Below are 15,454 nucleotides of genomic sequence, written 5' to 3'. Positions count from 1 at the left end.
TGTAAGTGGGATGGAGAGCTTCAGGACTAGCCTAAGCTAATGGGTAAAGTGCTTGAAGAGTGAATCTGGTTGTTTTCTACATTGGCCTATTCTGCATGGAGACACTGACAGTGTAAAACAAAGCATGAAGCCCAACCAGTTTGAATCCTTCAGATTCATGTATTGCTTTGCTGTTTTTGGAGTTATTTGGGTCTGCTGTTGCAGTTTGGAAAGTGGTACCCATCTTAGCTTGGTTTACAGTGTTTGCATGGGACAAGTTAAAAAAACAACAGTAGAAACTAATACTAAACCAGCAGACTAGCAGTAGAATTCAAGTAAAGCAATTTCCACGGAAACCATGTTTTTAAAGAAGTTATTGGTCAAGTTGATTCCTCGCCCCAAATAAATACTCCTTCTCCCCCCAATAATTCATACAGGGCAGTACACAAATAGATTGAAATTTTTGTCTTCCTCAAAGCTTGCATATTTAGTTGTTTTCTGGCATTTGCAGCTGAAAAGTAACTTCTGTGTAAATGTCTTAGCTGTTTTATAAAAAGTTTTCCATATTTTTACTACCAGCCATACAAAGCTGTATGTAAAGATGAGGAAATATTCTGCTGTAGGCCTAAATTCAGCAAGCATCCCAGTTGGGGAAGAGAAAACTTGTGTATATGCTCAATTTTGAGAGGCATGTGTTTGTGTGGTCTTTAATGGAGATAAATTTACATACTATTTTAAACTCTTTTCTGTAAAGAACTGAAAAAACAAACTAAGCTTGCTTTGAACAGATGAGTAGCTTGTAGGTTTGATCCTTTTTTTTTTTAAGAAGCTTTATACAGTCAAAAGGTTATTTTACTAGCTGGTTTGAGTATAAATAACAATAGAATATTATTTCCTTTTTCCTAATTTTGCTTTAATTTTCTTTCTTCTGATATTAAAATTCTGCTATCACAAATCCATTTTTTTTTTAATGATGAAAACAATTATATTCCTTTGTGTGGTTTCCTAATGCTGTGCATGCAGTTTCCCTGCCCACCTATTTCTGTGAACCTATTTTGACTATTGTTCACCAATATGAACAATTCTGACAAAATTTAATGGAAGAATAAGGGGCCTAAAGATAAAATTGTTGAAAGCCCTGTGAAGAGTTTATAGGTGTAGGAGAAGGGCCAAAATTCTCGGGGATGGGTGGGGGTTGAGGAAGAAATCTTCAGTGCCATGCTTTTTCCTTCCTGTCAGGCAGCAGGGTTGTAGTAGGTAGCCAGTCATTCCTGCATGTGTCTTGACCAGCTAGATCTCATGTGTCGTCTTTACTTGATGATACTTAAGGAACTGGCTGAATGGGATGGTTCACGTGGCAAAGAATCCTAGTGTGATGATGGGAAGTGAAGACATAAGGGGCAGATGGGCTTGTTGGAGTTGATTTTGGTTCGGTGTTGAGATTATAAAGTCTTAAAAATGCAAGTTCCTAGGTTCTAAAGCCTTCATCTGTTCCACTGCTGATGGAACAACGTTTCCAATTTGACAAAACAAACTGCATAAAAAATGTATTTTCAGAAAAGCATTTAAAGTCTCATTTTTTCTTTTTAATTTTTAATTTTAAGCAGTAAAATAACAATATCCTATTTAATTAGAATATAAAGACTGTAACCATAGATTTGAGATTAATCCATTGACCTCAATGAAGTAAAAATGTCAACCAAAGCTGACGTTATTTTTGTGCACTTTTTTCCACAAAATGAAGTTTTATGTACTTAAATTGTTCGCTGAAAATCGTAACAATTCAGTTTATGTAACTCCTGCTGTTGCCAGTTACCTTAGTATTTGAACACTTCTAAGTTTATTTGAAAGAAGGAGTTCTTCTAAACAGTTCTTTTGTTACAGTTTTTTGTGTGAGCTAACTGTTTCTTTTTTCTTATTTGTTTTCCCTTATCAAAATGCTAGACATACACAAGCACTAGCAACAACTCCATGTCAGGCTCCTTGAAGCGGCTGGAAGATACCACGGCTCGATTTACAAATGCAAATTTCCAGGAAGTTTCTACACATGTTTCAAGTGGAAAAGATTCTTCAGAGGCTAGAGGGTCAGAGAGCAAAGGGAAGAAATCTGCAGGTCATAGCTCAGGTCAGAGGGGAAGAAAGCCTGGTGCTGGAAGAAATCCAGGAACAACTGTGACTGCAGCTAGCCCTTTTCAGCAAGGTATTAATTGTTATGCTGTAACACAACTTGTGTTTGACATGAATTAGGAATCTTCCATATTTAAAACCTGAAAAAAATTTAATCCTTTATCCTCAATAATGAGAATGTTGTTTCACTTTGGGGAAAAAATAACTCCTTTCAGGGAAAAAATATTCATTGTCGTAACATGAAAAAGAATGTCGTGCATCTTTAAAGGGCAAAACTGATGCTTTTGTTTAGACTGTTAAGGTGTTCTCTTTAACTGCTAAAACCAAAAGTTTCTTTATGTGCTGAAAAGTTAGTCTGGGGTAAAATTTAACATATGAATTTGAGTCTGGGGGTCTTTCTTAGCTCTTTAAGGGAATACTACTAATGTTTTTTAGTTAGTGCATATTAGAACGAAACTGAACTGCCTAATGTATAGGATGCGGTGGGCCCTAAATAATTTTTCGAGGTGCAGACATTTAAAATATACCATTTTCTTCAAAGTGAAAGGCCTTTTTACTTTTATTGTTTTGTCACTGAAGTACATAAGCAGAAGATGATTATGTGACAAGTATATACCGTTTATTTCCCTTATGTAATATAAGAAGTTTTGACATTTTGAACATGCTAAAACGCCCTAAATGCACTGTTGACACTTCCAAAAAGCTGATTTTATTATGGCATCTTCATCAGAGTTGAAGAAAGATAAAAAGAAATTTAAAAGTATATTTTTTTATTACTTAGTTAATAAAACACATTATTTTGAAACACAATAAGCTAGACCTTCTATAAAGCAATTGTTTTTCTATAATTTTCACTGTGGCATGTCGTAGCTGTCTGTCCTTTCTGCGTTATGATGTTGCTCTTTCTTTGAATTTATTTATGCAGTGAGCACTTTTAAATTTGTCTAGAATTCTTTCAATATTTCAGGCTTTTTTTACTTGAAAAAACTGAAGAGTTTTTTGTTTAAATTCTCAAAACTTTGAAAATTGCCTTCTGGAATCCTGCATTTAAAGAAAAATCCTACTCACTGCGGATGGCAAAATAGATCTTTACTATGTGCATGTATTTTCTTTAAAGCTGCATTAAGTGAAGTTGATGTAACTTATTTAAAATACAAAACAACAATGTTTTTATGGTTTTTAAATTGTTGTATTAATGTAAATAAGAATTCAATTTTAAATATAAATAATGTTTAATGGAGTACTAATGATAAACCAGGAATTTTTAAGGAGTTTTTCTATACCTAATGTCATATTTAGGAATATTTTCTTGATGGGATAGTTGTCATCAGTCTGAGTTCTACAAAACAGTACCTACATGCACCCACCCACATAAAATTACTGAATTTCAGTGAAAGTAGACGTTCGTATTTTCTAAGTGTGCTCTATTTTCTGCCTTGCATGCGCTAACACAGTGGTGAAATGACTGCTTTCCAAATATTACAGAAGCAATGTAATTTTATTACACAAAAGGTCTTTATAGTTCTCTGACATTGCTAAAGAAATCTTAAAATGCCAATTTTATACACTTTTCTCCACTTCTTCTGTCGTTTCGAAAAATACCTCTTCTGTGGAACACCTCCTCAGCCAGGGTAAATTAAGTGCAATTGCTGTTCCCTTGACCTGTGTCAGACCCTTGATTTAGGTAGAATGGTAAGGAGGATTGTAGGCATAGTGTAGATGTGATCATAGCATGTTTCTGTCAGCTGCCTTCTTTTTATATATGTGTATGTTTAAAAAAATGTGTTCGGACTTGCACCAAGTGTTTGTTGTGGCTTCAAAACATGAGGGATGTCAAAGTTGCCTAAACAGCTAGGTTGTTATTCTTCTTTTATTGATTTTCACCTTGTTTGTGCCCCAAATTCAAATCTCAATCTCAGATAGGAATCTGAGAATCAGATCCAGCAGAGTGAAGATCAGCAGGAGAAGCAATGAGTTATCTTAAAAGTAAATTCTTTAGCTCTTGGTAACACTTTTCATAAAGTCCTTGCACTTCAAAGTTTTATATTCTAAGATACTAATCTTTCCCATCAATTTTCATCAACTACAGGGGAGGAAAAAACAAAAGTACTACTTCTTTACTTTCTTTTTTAGGAAGCTTTTTGGGCACTCCTGGGAGCATAAAGTCATCTTCTGGAAGTTCAGTTCAATCTCCGCAGGATTTTTTGAGTTTTACAGACACAGATTTGCGAAGTGACAGTTTCACACATTCTCAACAGGCTTCGTCAACCAAAGATGTACATAAAGGAGAGACTGGGAGTCAAGAGGGGGGTGTCAATTGTTTCACTTCCTTAATTGGTCTCCCTTCATCATCAGCTGTTTCCCAATCTAAAAACTTTGACAGCTCACCTGGAGACATAGGTAATTCAAGCCTTACTTCTACAGCGTACAAACGAGCTCAAACTTCTGGAATGGAAGAAGAAACTGTAACAGAGAAGAAACGGAAAGGAAATAAGCAAAGTAAACATGGGCCTGGTAGACCCAAAGGAAATAAAAGTCAAGACAGTCTTTCTCGTCTTTCAGTTTCTTCTGCTTCCCCAACTTCATCTGTGGCATCTGCTGCAGGAAGCGTGACAAGCTCTGGTCTTCAAAAATCTCCAACTTTGCTCAGGAATGGAAGTTTACAAAGTCTTAGTGTTGGCTCATCTCCAGTGGGTTCAGGTAGGCATTTATTGGATTTGTTTTCTTACCTCAAAATATGTCTTTACTATTTTAGCTGTAATTCTTAGTATGCTTTTCAAGAACAGAGTATAATTTAAAGTATCTTGGAAAGTCTCATTGGGGAAAAAAAAGGAAAAATTAGAATATGACTGTTGGAAGAGTAAGTTTTGTTCCATGTATAGGTGCCACTGTGCTGTAGGTGGCCGTAGTAGATTGACATGTGTATTGACCTATATGCAGGTTTTGAGGCTGTAGGGGGAAAAATAAGTTGCATGAGAATAGGTTCTTTGGAAATTACATGTGACAGGTTTAGCTAAAATAAGTGATAGTTTATTCAAACTATATTGTCTGTATATTCTGTTACACAGAGAAAACAAAATCAGTACTCAAGCATGTCAGCTGTGCTGAGTATGTCCCTCAATTATTTTTTCCCAATTCAGCTTAACTAAAAATCAAAATGTCTGTGTGGAGAATTATCAGTTTAAGCATATAAAAGGATATTCTGAATCTGGACCCCTGTGCATCCAGATGACATTTTCATATCCTTGTGTGCTTTTTAGCAATTGAAATTGGCTGGTTTGTTCTTCCTCTGTTCTAAATGTTATGTGCATCTGCAGATGAGAGAGGCTTTCTGTTCCCAGTAAACCTGTGTGTAGAATACTTGCAGAATACTGTATCTACCAAAGTCTTTGTTGCTTTGAAGTTTCTTTCAAGGCTTTTGTGTTTGGATAAATAAATAGCAAACTATCTGATACCTCATTTTTATAACTTTGAAATTTTGTCCTTTTTTTGTTCTAGTGGATTTTTTGCTTGATTTTTCTTTTTTTGGGGAAAGAGAAATATAACTTGAATATTTGGTTGTGGGCAGGGTTTTATGCCTTTATATTGTATATTTTCACTGTATAAGCAAGAGATACTTTAAAAACATACGAATTCTTTTGTTTCTCGAAGATGTATTTGTTTAAGAACAAGGCAGATACTTAAAAACTTGATCTCAAAACCACGTTGTTTTAAATCGTTGTTAGATGTAGGCAAATTATTATTTTTATTATGGGTAGTAATGGCAATAGTAGTGGCAACTATATTCAAAAAGATTTTTCCTGCATTGAAATCAATAGGGAGAAATGGTATGTGACAAAACTTCCTAGCTCACTGTCCATCTTTTTGATAAAATGCAGTTTAAAAAAATGTGTTAACGTCGTATCTGTTATGGACAGATATAATCCAACAGATTTAGATCAGTGTTCTCATCATTTTAGTATGAACTTTCTTATTTCTTTGTAATCCCTTTGAGGTTTTAGTTGGGGTAACAGATGGGAGTACAAGATCTTGGTTTGAAGTGAACGACCTATGTGTCCCACCTTATATTTGTCTTAGAATATTCTGGTCTTGTCAGCTCCTTGAACAGGCCTTTTGCTGGCCAGGTCCATCCTTGCCTTGTTTGTACTCTTTATTACATCTCAATCTTCCATCTATAAAATGCCAGTGATAATGTTAAATTCCCTTTGTAAAAAGCTTTAGAATCATAGAATAGTTTAGGTTGGAAAAGACCTTTAAGATCATCAAGTCCAACTGTTAACGCTGCTAAGTCCACCACTAAACCATGGCCCTAAGTGCCTCATCCAGACATCTTTTAAATACCTCCAGGGATGGTGACTCAACCACCTCCCTGGGCAGCCTGTTCCAATGCCTGACAACCCCTTCAGTGAAGAAATTTTTTCCTAATACTCGATCTAAACCTCCCCTGGTGCAACTTAAGGCCAGTTCCTCTTGTCCTGTCACTTGGGAGAAGAGACCAACACCCACCTCACTACAACCTCCTTTCAGGCAGTTGTAGAGAGCGATAAGGTCTCCCCTCAGCCTCCTCTTCTCCAGACTGAACAACCCCAGTTCCCTCAGCCGCTCCTCATAAGACTTGTGCTCCAGACCCCTCACCAGCTTCGTCGCCCTTCTCTGGACACGCTCCAGCACCTCAATGTCCCTCTTGTAGTGAGGGGCCCAAAACTGAACACAGGATTCGAGGTGCGGCCTCACCAGCGCCGAGTACAGGGGCACGATCACCTCCCTACTCCTGCTGGCCACACTGTTTCTGATACAGGCCAGGATGCCGTTGGCCTTCTTGGCCACCTGGGCACACTGCTGGCTCATATTCAACAACCCCATGCAATGCTACAGGCTTGGGGATGAGTGGCTGGAAAGCTGCCTGGCAGAAAAGGACCTGGGGGTGTTGATTGACAGCCGGCTGAATATGAGCCCGGTATGCTGGTAGATGATGGAGAGTGGCTTGGTGAGCATTTCCACCAGCTCCCTCAGTACCCTTGGGTGGATCCTGTCAGGTCCCATAGACCTGTGGATGTCTAAGTGGTGTAGCATGTTGCTAACCGTTTACTTTGAAATACATGGATGGAAATACTGGGTAGGTTTTATTACCTTTATCATGATATTCAGCCTATAATTTCATCTCTGTTACGCATGCTTAGATTCTTGCTAGCTAGTGTTAGACCTATCCTTTAAAACAGTGATATTTTCTGAAGGTGCTAAAGAATATGAATGAAAACCAACCAACCAACCAAAAACCATAAACAAAATCACCCCAACAAAAACCAGAAAACCCAAAGAAACAAAACCAGATGGGATGTCTTTGCCTTCAAGCATGAGCTCTAAATTAATCCACAAACTTCTGCTTGAGTCTGAGCATATTGTTTTAATGTGCTCTTTTCCCTGATTTCCCCTCTTTCGTATGGTTGTAGTGCTGCTTTCCTCACTTCATCATAAGCATTTTCTGGGTTTAGCAGTCCGTTTACAACTTTGTTACAATGAGGAAGGGCATATGAGTATTTATCAGTATTATCAGAAACATAACATTTTCTCAGGTATGATGCGCTGATGTTTCTCTTTGAAATGTCTCTATATTGTCTAGTAACAAAATCTGACAAGTGAATCTAAACGATTTGACCCAAAACCCCAAATAAGCTTTTGTGCATGTAAATATAGTGAGAGAAAATGCAGGGGAAGTCAAGCCAAAAAACTTTTACTGACTCTTACTTGGAATTGCCTTGTTACTTCAAAGAAGCAGAATCAGGAATGAGTTAGGCCATACTTAGCAAAGCTTTTGAGGCACTTTTTCAAGAATCTCCCCATAATTTTTTGTATTTAATAACCTTCTTAACTACAGCTACCTTAAGCTACCATTCTTTTTCCATTTTCTTAAGAGTACTTGTTGAGATCCATAAAGATTATGAAAATCATTACTTCACAGACGTATGATAATCCTGTTCACAGATAATGTTCAAGTTAGATGAAATGTGGAGGAAAGCTTATGTTAAAAGTTAATGCAGATTCATCATGTGCTATTTTTACATAATTAAATGTCTTCCATAAAACTTTTATTCAGAGTAAGTACATTCGGGTCATTTCGTGAAAATATTTGTCCTCTTCAAACTTTTTTCCAGTCCACAGAACTTCTGTTTTCCTGCTTAATAAGAACAGAGATGTACCATGGATACTACAAGGCCATGTAATTAAAAGCTGTTACAATACATACACTCAGGTTGTATTACAGTTGCCATGCAACTGATCTCATGCTTTCAAAACTTTGAGTGCTTGAATGTTCAATCTTAATGCTCTTTATAATTTTTTCTGAAATGTATTTATAAACTGATAGGAAACACTGTATGCATTACTTCAACAGTGTACTCAAAGGAATGAAAAGTAATTAAAAAAATTAAATAAAATTTAGTTGGTAGGGTGATAAGGAATTTTTATATTAAATTAACATTTTTCTAGTACATCTGTCCTTGTTAAAAAAAAAAAAAAAAATAGCTTCTTTAGCCAATAACAGTTTATTTACAAACCATACTTACCTTTCTGCTGGGAAGTCACAAGTACTGCAAGTTTGCTGTCTAAGAAGATGTAAGTCAGTTGTCAGTGGGAGTTACATAAAGCTGATACTGGTTCCCCCCAAATGGGACTGGTCTTTGGAGTGATTTCAGGATCCACATTTTTTAATGGGGGAGGGTTTCATCTGAACTCTACAATTTTACAGAGCTAATTAACTTTTTAAGTCACACTAGTTTTATTCTCAGGATTAAGTTCATTCTCAGCATCCTTCTAGGGAATAATACTTAGATTTCTAGTCCAAAGTATTGTAAAGCAGTGCTCCCTTCTGCTGAAGATTTTTATTTTTTTCTTTTTACCACAATGGTGATTAAAGAACAGAAAATCTTCATCCAGGGACTGGAAGAGATGAGTAGCATCTTGTCCCAGTGTTTACCTCTGTTACTAGTAGATTCCAAGATCAAATGTTTCTTTTACCATACTTGCACTTTATTTCAACAGTAGTGCAGAAATTAGTAAGGTGGTGGGAAGAAGAAAAAATATAGTTACAATAAATAACTCTCATACATTCTATATTTTTCTGTCAAGCAGTTTGTGTGGGCTTTGGCGCCTCTTTGTTTGGAGTACTCCAGTGCGTGAAGAACTTTCTGAGAACTCATGTCCCACAACAATAGGGGAAAAAAAAACATTTTATGTGATGTACAGTGCCTTCTGACTTTTGTGGAATAATCAAGTGTGAGAAGTAAACTGAAATTTATGGTTAATGACAGATAAAGTTCTTGCACAATTATCTTCAAGTTTTGCATGGATACTTGCTGCTGGAAGAATTACAGTGCTTCAAGCATATAGGGATGCTTCTCTGTCTTTCCCAGTTCTGTGTACAACAAATTGTATAGTATCACTTCAGTTGCTAAGGACTTCAGGGGATCATTTGCTTCAATATTTTAATTTTTACATAATTGATTTTATGCCCTTATCAGTACTGTAAACCCTACAAGACCTTATAAAGCAATTCTTTTTTTCCCGAAGAAGACTGGAGAAGGTTAAATTCCATATTGGGCCTCGAAATAGTTAGGCCATTCTTTCAGCACTTTTGCTGTGCCTATCTTCTGGAATTCCTTTGTCATAACTGAGGCAACCTTATAATTATTCTTCCTACATTTTTATCTCTACATCGTATATATTCTACTTTTGACCAGTCTTCAGTATGCTCTGGTTGATAATACTTGACAGTTTTTGGAATAAAGGATGTATCCAAACCGAGTATTGTACTTCAATATAGTAATATTTCAAACTCTGATTTAGAAACTGTTAATGTTTTTTAGCTACAGGCCCCTCTGGGTTGATCTTATGTCTTGTGCAGTCAAATTCCAGCTTTTAATAGGAGTTTACTAAATGCTTCAACTTATTCCATGTACTTTATTCTCATTTCTCATCTGATACAAGCAATGAAGCCTCTGCCAAATTTTACGCTCCTATGCAAGGAGATGATCTTACTGTTAAGCTTGTTGTCATACTGATGATGTAAGAGAACTCTGAGCTTCAAAGTAGATGAGTAACTTGAAGTCATTCTCATTGAGATAGAGAGTCCCTCAGAGCTTCTGTTAAATCTTTATCTTCTGTAGCCTTTGACTTACTAGCTAAATCTATTGGGAGAAAGAGTTCAGACAAAATTATTCTGAAACAGTTTGTGCTATTATGTTCATCTGCTAGGTGCCCCAGAAGCCAAAGCAGAAAAAGAAGTCTTGCTCTGTTAAAAAGCCAGTCTGTATTCCAGAGGAGATATAATAGAAGGGACAAACTGATACTAGTAGATATTAATGAGCTTGAAGGATAAAGTAAATGGTGTAGAAAACACACAAGACAAAATTCTTGTGTGGAGAATTTCATTCTTCATATTTGAGGCTCAACAGAAATGGAGTTGGTTTGGTACAAGATTAAAATGTTAAAATTGATGATTGTTGGTGTAGAAAACATGGAGACATTCATCAAGTGATTGGGAATAAATCACATGAGGTGGTAGAAGCTTATGAAAACGGGGATTATCGTGAAATGGACCCCCCATCAATGTTCTTAACTAAAACAGGTGTTATCAGCAGCTACAGCCAGAAGTAATAAATTGGCATTTCCTGATCATATTTTCATGTTTTTAGACTGTCGGTGTTAAATTTCAGAGAGTCTTTAAAACTTGTGAAGTTGCAGAAGACTGGTGGGTAGTTAGTGTTATGTAGTTAAGATGTGTCTGATACAAGAAAGAAAGATTGTAAGAGATATAAAGATGTAATGATTAATGGTGGTTATTGTGAGTTACAGAAAATAACTTATTGGACTTAATGTAATTTTTTTTGGTATTTTTTTTAATAAAAGCAGTGGCATAGTAGATGTCTACATTTCAATTGATACAGCATGACATTTTAATTAAAGACCTGTAATGAGAGGAAGTCAGCAAACCTTTGCATTAAATGTAGTTAATGGATAAGTCTCAATTTAATTTTGATTGGAGAATTATTTAATCAAAGTGCTTACTTTCGGGTTGTGTTATTTCCCTGCGCATCAGTTCTCAACCTTATGCTATTTATTGGAAAATTCTGCAATTTCTGAAAAAATCTGGATATAAGGACAGGGTAAAATGGATCTCTTGATAAGCAGTACAAACTAAGAGTTGTGCTGGTGGAGCTAAAGTAAAAGATTATGTCTAAGAAAGATGGATGTGTGCTTGCAGGATAAGGATGGCCTTCTGGGAAAGGAAGGGTGGAAAAGAAAAAGGGTAAAGATGAATAATCAGTTATGTCTGAGTTTCCAGTGCTGAGCTGTGTTTAAAAAGGTTTGAATGCATAAACAGCAAACTAATGAGAAAGGTCACTCCGTGTTCAGCAAAGTGCATCTGGTCTTCAAATACTGTGTCTAGTTCTGGTATCTACTCTGTGTAAAGAAGAGAAGAGTCGCAAGAAGGATTCAAGGACTGGAAAAAGCTAGAAATGCTTGTAGAAATGCTAAGGAGTGAGTTTATCTGACTATGGAGATCATATGAGGAAATGAAAACTGATACTATAGCGACCTTAAACTAACAAAAAAGGTAAAACATGATGAAGTGAGAGAAAGTCTTTTCCAACCTTAATGATTCTGTGAAAGTAATAGTTGAACAATTCTCGGTAATGGATCTGAAAATTTAGAGGTAATATGTCTTGTAGAAGATACAGTTTAGTCAAGCATATTTATTGGATTTGCAGGTGTGGGAAGTTCTAGGGCTAAGAATCAAATCACATGCTCACAGAGATTCTTGTTTGGCTCTTACCTGTGAACCTAATTCTGTGCTGTATTATCCCTTTGATTTCTAAAAGAAACGTTAGCGTGGTGCATCAGTTTGGCGTATGAAATAGACTGTAACTGGGCAAATAATGCGTTTCAGAATACGGTAGTTAGTAGGGAATTGTCAGGCAGTATGGGTCTGCAGAAATTAGTTCTCAACATGGTATGTTCTATGGTTTTGTCAAAGATCGGGAAGAAATTAAGAAATCTTTGCTGCTTGCTGTGAGGGTTCACGGTGGTTTCTAAAAATGTATATTGTAAGAGGTGTACTCAAATGTAATGAATAATAATTCCTTGATTAAGAAAGTTTTGTACCAAAAATACACAACAATCAACCTTATAACAGAGATGTGTTTTGAAAACAATTATGAAAAATTTCTGAATAATGATGGAGAACTGAACATTATCTCATATTGAGATGCTTTAGGAAATAAAGGCTATTGTCATCCATGTGATGCTAATTTCAAGAAGGGATAGAAAAGTTGTATCACTTGAAATTACTCCAAAGACATTGCAGGTAGCAGAGTACTATATTTAATTCTGATATTAATTTCCTCCTAAAATATCACAGAATCACAGCATCATTAAGGTTGGAAAAGACCTGCAAGATCATCAAGTCCAACCGTCAACCAACACCCCCCATGCCCACTAAACCATGTCCTAAAGTGCCATGTCCACACGTTTTTTGAACACCTCCAGTGAGGGTGACTCAACCACCTCCCTGGGCAGCCTGTTCCAATGCCTGACAACCCCTTCAGTGAAGAAATTTTTCCTAATATCCAGCCTAAACCTCCCCTGGTGCAACTTGAGGCCATTGCCTCTTGTCCTATCACTTGTCACTTGGGAGAAGAGACCAACACTTATCTCTCTGCAAACCCCTTTCAGGTAGTTGTAGGTAAGTGTTGGTCTCTTCTCCCAAGTGACTAGCGACAGAACAAGAGGAAATGGCCTTAAGTTGCACCAGGGGAGGTTCAGGCTGGATATTAGGAAAAATTTATTTCCTGAGAGAGTGGTGAAACACTGGAACAGGCTGCCCAGGGGAGTGGTGGAGTCACCCTCACTGGAAGTGTTCAAGGTACGTGTGGACGAGGCATTGTGGGCATTTAATGGGCATGGTGGTGTTAGTTGATGGTTGGACTTGATGATCTTACAGGTCTTTTCCAACCTTAGTGATTCTATGAACTTCTTCCTCCTGGATCATGGGGAGTTTATTTTGCTCTCCATCCCTGTCTTCCAGCTCAGGGAGCTGAATACCCTGAGGATACCTGGTCTGGCTATTAAAGACTGTGGCAAAGAAGGCATTGAGTACCTCAGTCTTCTCCTCATCCTTGGTGACAATGTTCCTCTCCCCCCACACCCCGTAGCCAATAAAGGGTGGAGATTCTCCTTGGCTCTCTTTTTGTTGTTAATGTATTTATAGAAACATTTTTTGTTATCCCTTATGACCGTGGCCAGATTGAGCTCCAGCTGGGCTTTCGCCTTTCTAATTCCCTCTCTGCATGACCTAATGAGGTCCTTGTATTCTTCTTCAGTTGCCTGCCCCTTCTTCCAAAGGTGATAAACTTTTCTTTTTTTCCTTAGTCCCAGCAAAAGCTCGCTGTTCAGCCAGGCCCGGCGTCTTCCCTGCCAGCTTGTCTTACGGCATATGGGGAATGAATATATGAATATAGGAAAGTTGAGAAGCAGCATACAATGATCAAGGTTTTAAAAATGTTCTTTTCAGAGAGTCTTAAGCTCTTCAATAGACTGAAATACCTTTAATTTGAGAATATTTCAGTTTACAAAAATGGTTAAAAGCATGATCATAATTGTTGTACAGGAAGAATTAATATTCCTCGTCAAGATTTTTTCCTTGGTAATTGTATGCTGCATACTAGTAATTGCCCCATTTTTTGTTTTTAAAAAAAAAATGTTGGCGGAAGACTACAGACCTATAGTACTTAATTAGGTGGGCTGCTGAAAACAAGAAATGTTCAGCCTTTCCACCTTTGAAGTCTCCAGGCTGCCCGACTTTCCATGTAAGCAGTGCTTTGTGCATTAGATACAAATCAGCTCCCCTGTGAATGTCAGAAGACCAGGAACTCTTGGAGCATTGTTTTGAAACAAAACTTGATTTAAAACAAAATAAAACAGAATTAAGTTTTCCTTTCTCAAAAAATTGTAGATTTTTTTTTTTTTGCGTGAAGACAGATGTGAGGGCTTTCTGAAGTGAACAAATGTCCCAGGGAAGGGAAGGCAAGTTCACATAACTAGGGTATAGCTTGCATGTCAAGTGGCTTAGGCCTGCTTATATTGGAGGAGATCTTGGCAGCTGTGGAAATGAGATTTTACCTGACTAGTTAATTGTTGTATGAGCATGTAAGTGTCTGTCAGGTTAAAATGGAAATTTTGAAGATTACATTCTTAAGAGTAGATTCCCAAATTATGGTGTGACTCTGGGCATTAGTTTCTAGTTACATTTCAAAATATGTCATAATTTATTTATTTATTATGCTCTGATAGTCAACAGCAAATAGTGTGTTTAAATTATGAACTTGTAATACATTTCAGATTATAAAAAAACCCCAACAAAACAAAAAACAAATTAATATGGGAAAGGAATGTGTATTTTCCTGAGTTCCCTTTCAGGTCTTTCATTTAAAAACAAAATAAAGAAGATTTTGGTAGTTATTCATTTCAGGAGAAAGATGTAATTAAAACAACTGAGCAAAAAGATGTAATTATTTATAAAATCTTGAAATTTTGTTTTTATTCAAACTTTGCAAATCTTCTACCCAAATATGAATTTCATAAATGAATAAAATAAATTCTGTAGGTCTAGATTTTTGCCCGTACAGAATTATTTGCAGAATTGGCATCCACATACGATCTTTTCAAAACATAATAAATATCTATATAAATTTTTGTTAGTTGTATCTATACTGGCAGAGAAGAAAATAGACTGTGGGGGCTTAAAGGCTACTTAAGTTGCTGTACCTTGCTACTTTTCAAATTTAGCTATAAATCTTTCTTGTTCAGTGAGGGAAGGTTTTCAAAGAAGTCTGTGAGCTTTTTGTAAACTGTTTGCTTTTAGATTATATTTGACCTGTAAGCCTATGAAGTGCCTTGTATATGTTTGGTGTTAGGTTTGAATTCCTAATAAAAACTCGCTTATTTTAGGCCTGGGTAATCTGGGTAAACTACACTGTATGGATGACATCTAGCTGACAGTTTAGCTATTATTGTAGCTTGCATAGTGAACGAAATAGACTGCCTGCTTTTCCAGGAGCTGATTATCTTTGCAGATCCATGGAGTAAAAGTATGTAGCATTATCATTATTATACTAAAATAAAAAAAGGCAGAAAGCGAAAATGTACTGAAACGTCCAGTTTTGTGCATGGATTATGTTAGTTCTTTAGCTCTTTTTATAAAAGTAAGAATTAGCATTTAAAATAGACAGAGCAGGGGAAGAAGGAGACACTCTGAAGCAATTAAGATTTCTGTCCTATCAGATGTCTTTGT

At 36.5% G+C, this 15,454-nt stretch overlaps 1 protein-coding gene across 2 annotated transcripts in view; it reads left to right on the top strand.

The window, feature by feature from the left end:
- MLLT10 (MLLT10 histone lysine methyltransferase DOT1L cofactor) overlaps positions 1 to 15,454 on the top strand; it is a 131,521-nt gene that overhangs the window by 63,455 nt on the left and 52,612 nt on the right. For both annotated transcript variants that reach the window (XM_059818389.1, XM_059818390.1), the window contains 2 exons: positions 1,924 to 2,179; positions 4,240 to 4,806. In XM_059818389.1, coding sequence (XP_059674372.1) covers positions 1,924 to 2,179; positions 4,240 to 4,806 — 823 coding nt within the window. The remainder of the gene's footprint in view (positions 1 to 1,923; positions 2,180 to 4,239; positions 4,807 to 15,454) is intronic.

The sequence above is a fragment of the Gavia stellata genome, chromosome 6 (assembly GCF_030936135.1).
Source record: "Gavia stellata isolate bGavSte3 chromosome 6, bGavSte3.hap2, whole genome shotgun sequence".
In the NCBI taxonomy this organism is placed as follows: domain Eukaryota; kingdom Metazoa; phylum Chordata; class Aves; order Gaviiformes; family Gaviidae; genus Gavia; species Gavia stellata.
Note: the sequence above shows the minus strand (reverse complement) of the source record. Positions and strands in the feature narration are given on the sequence as shown.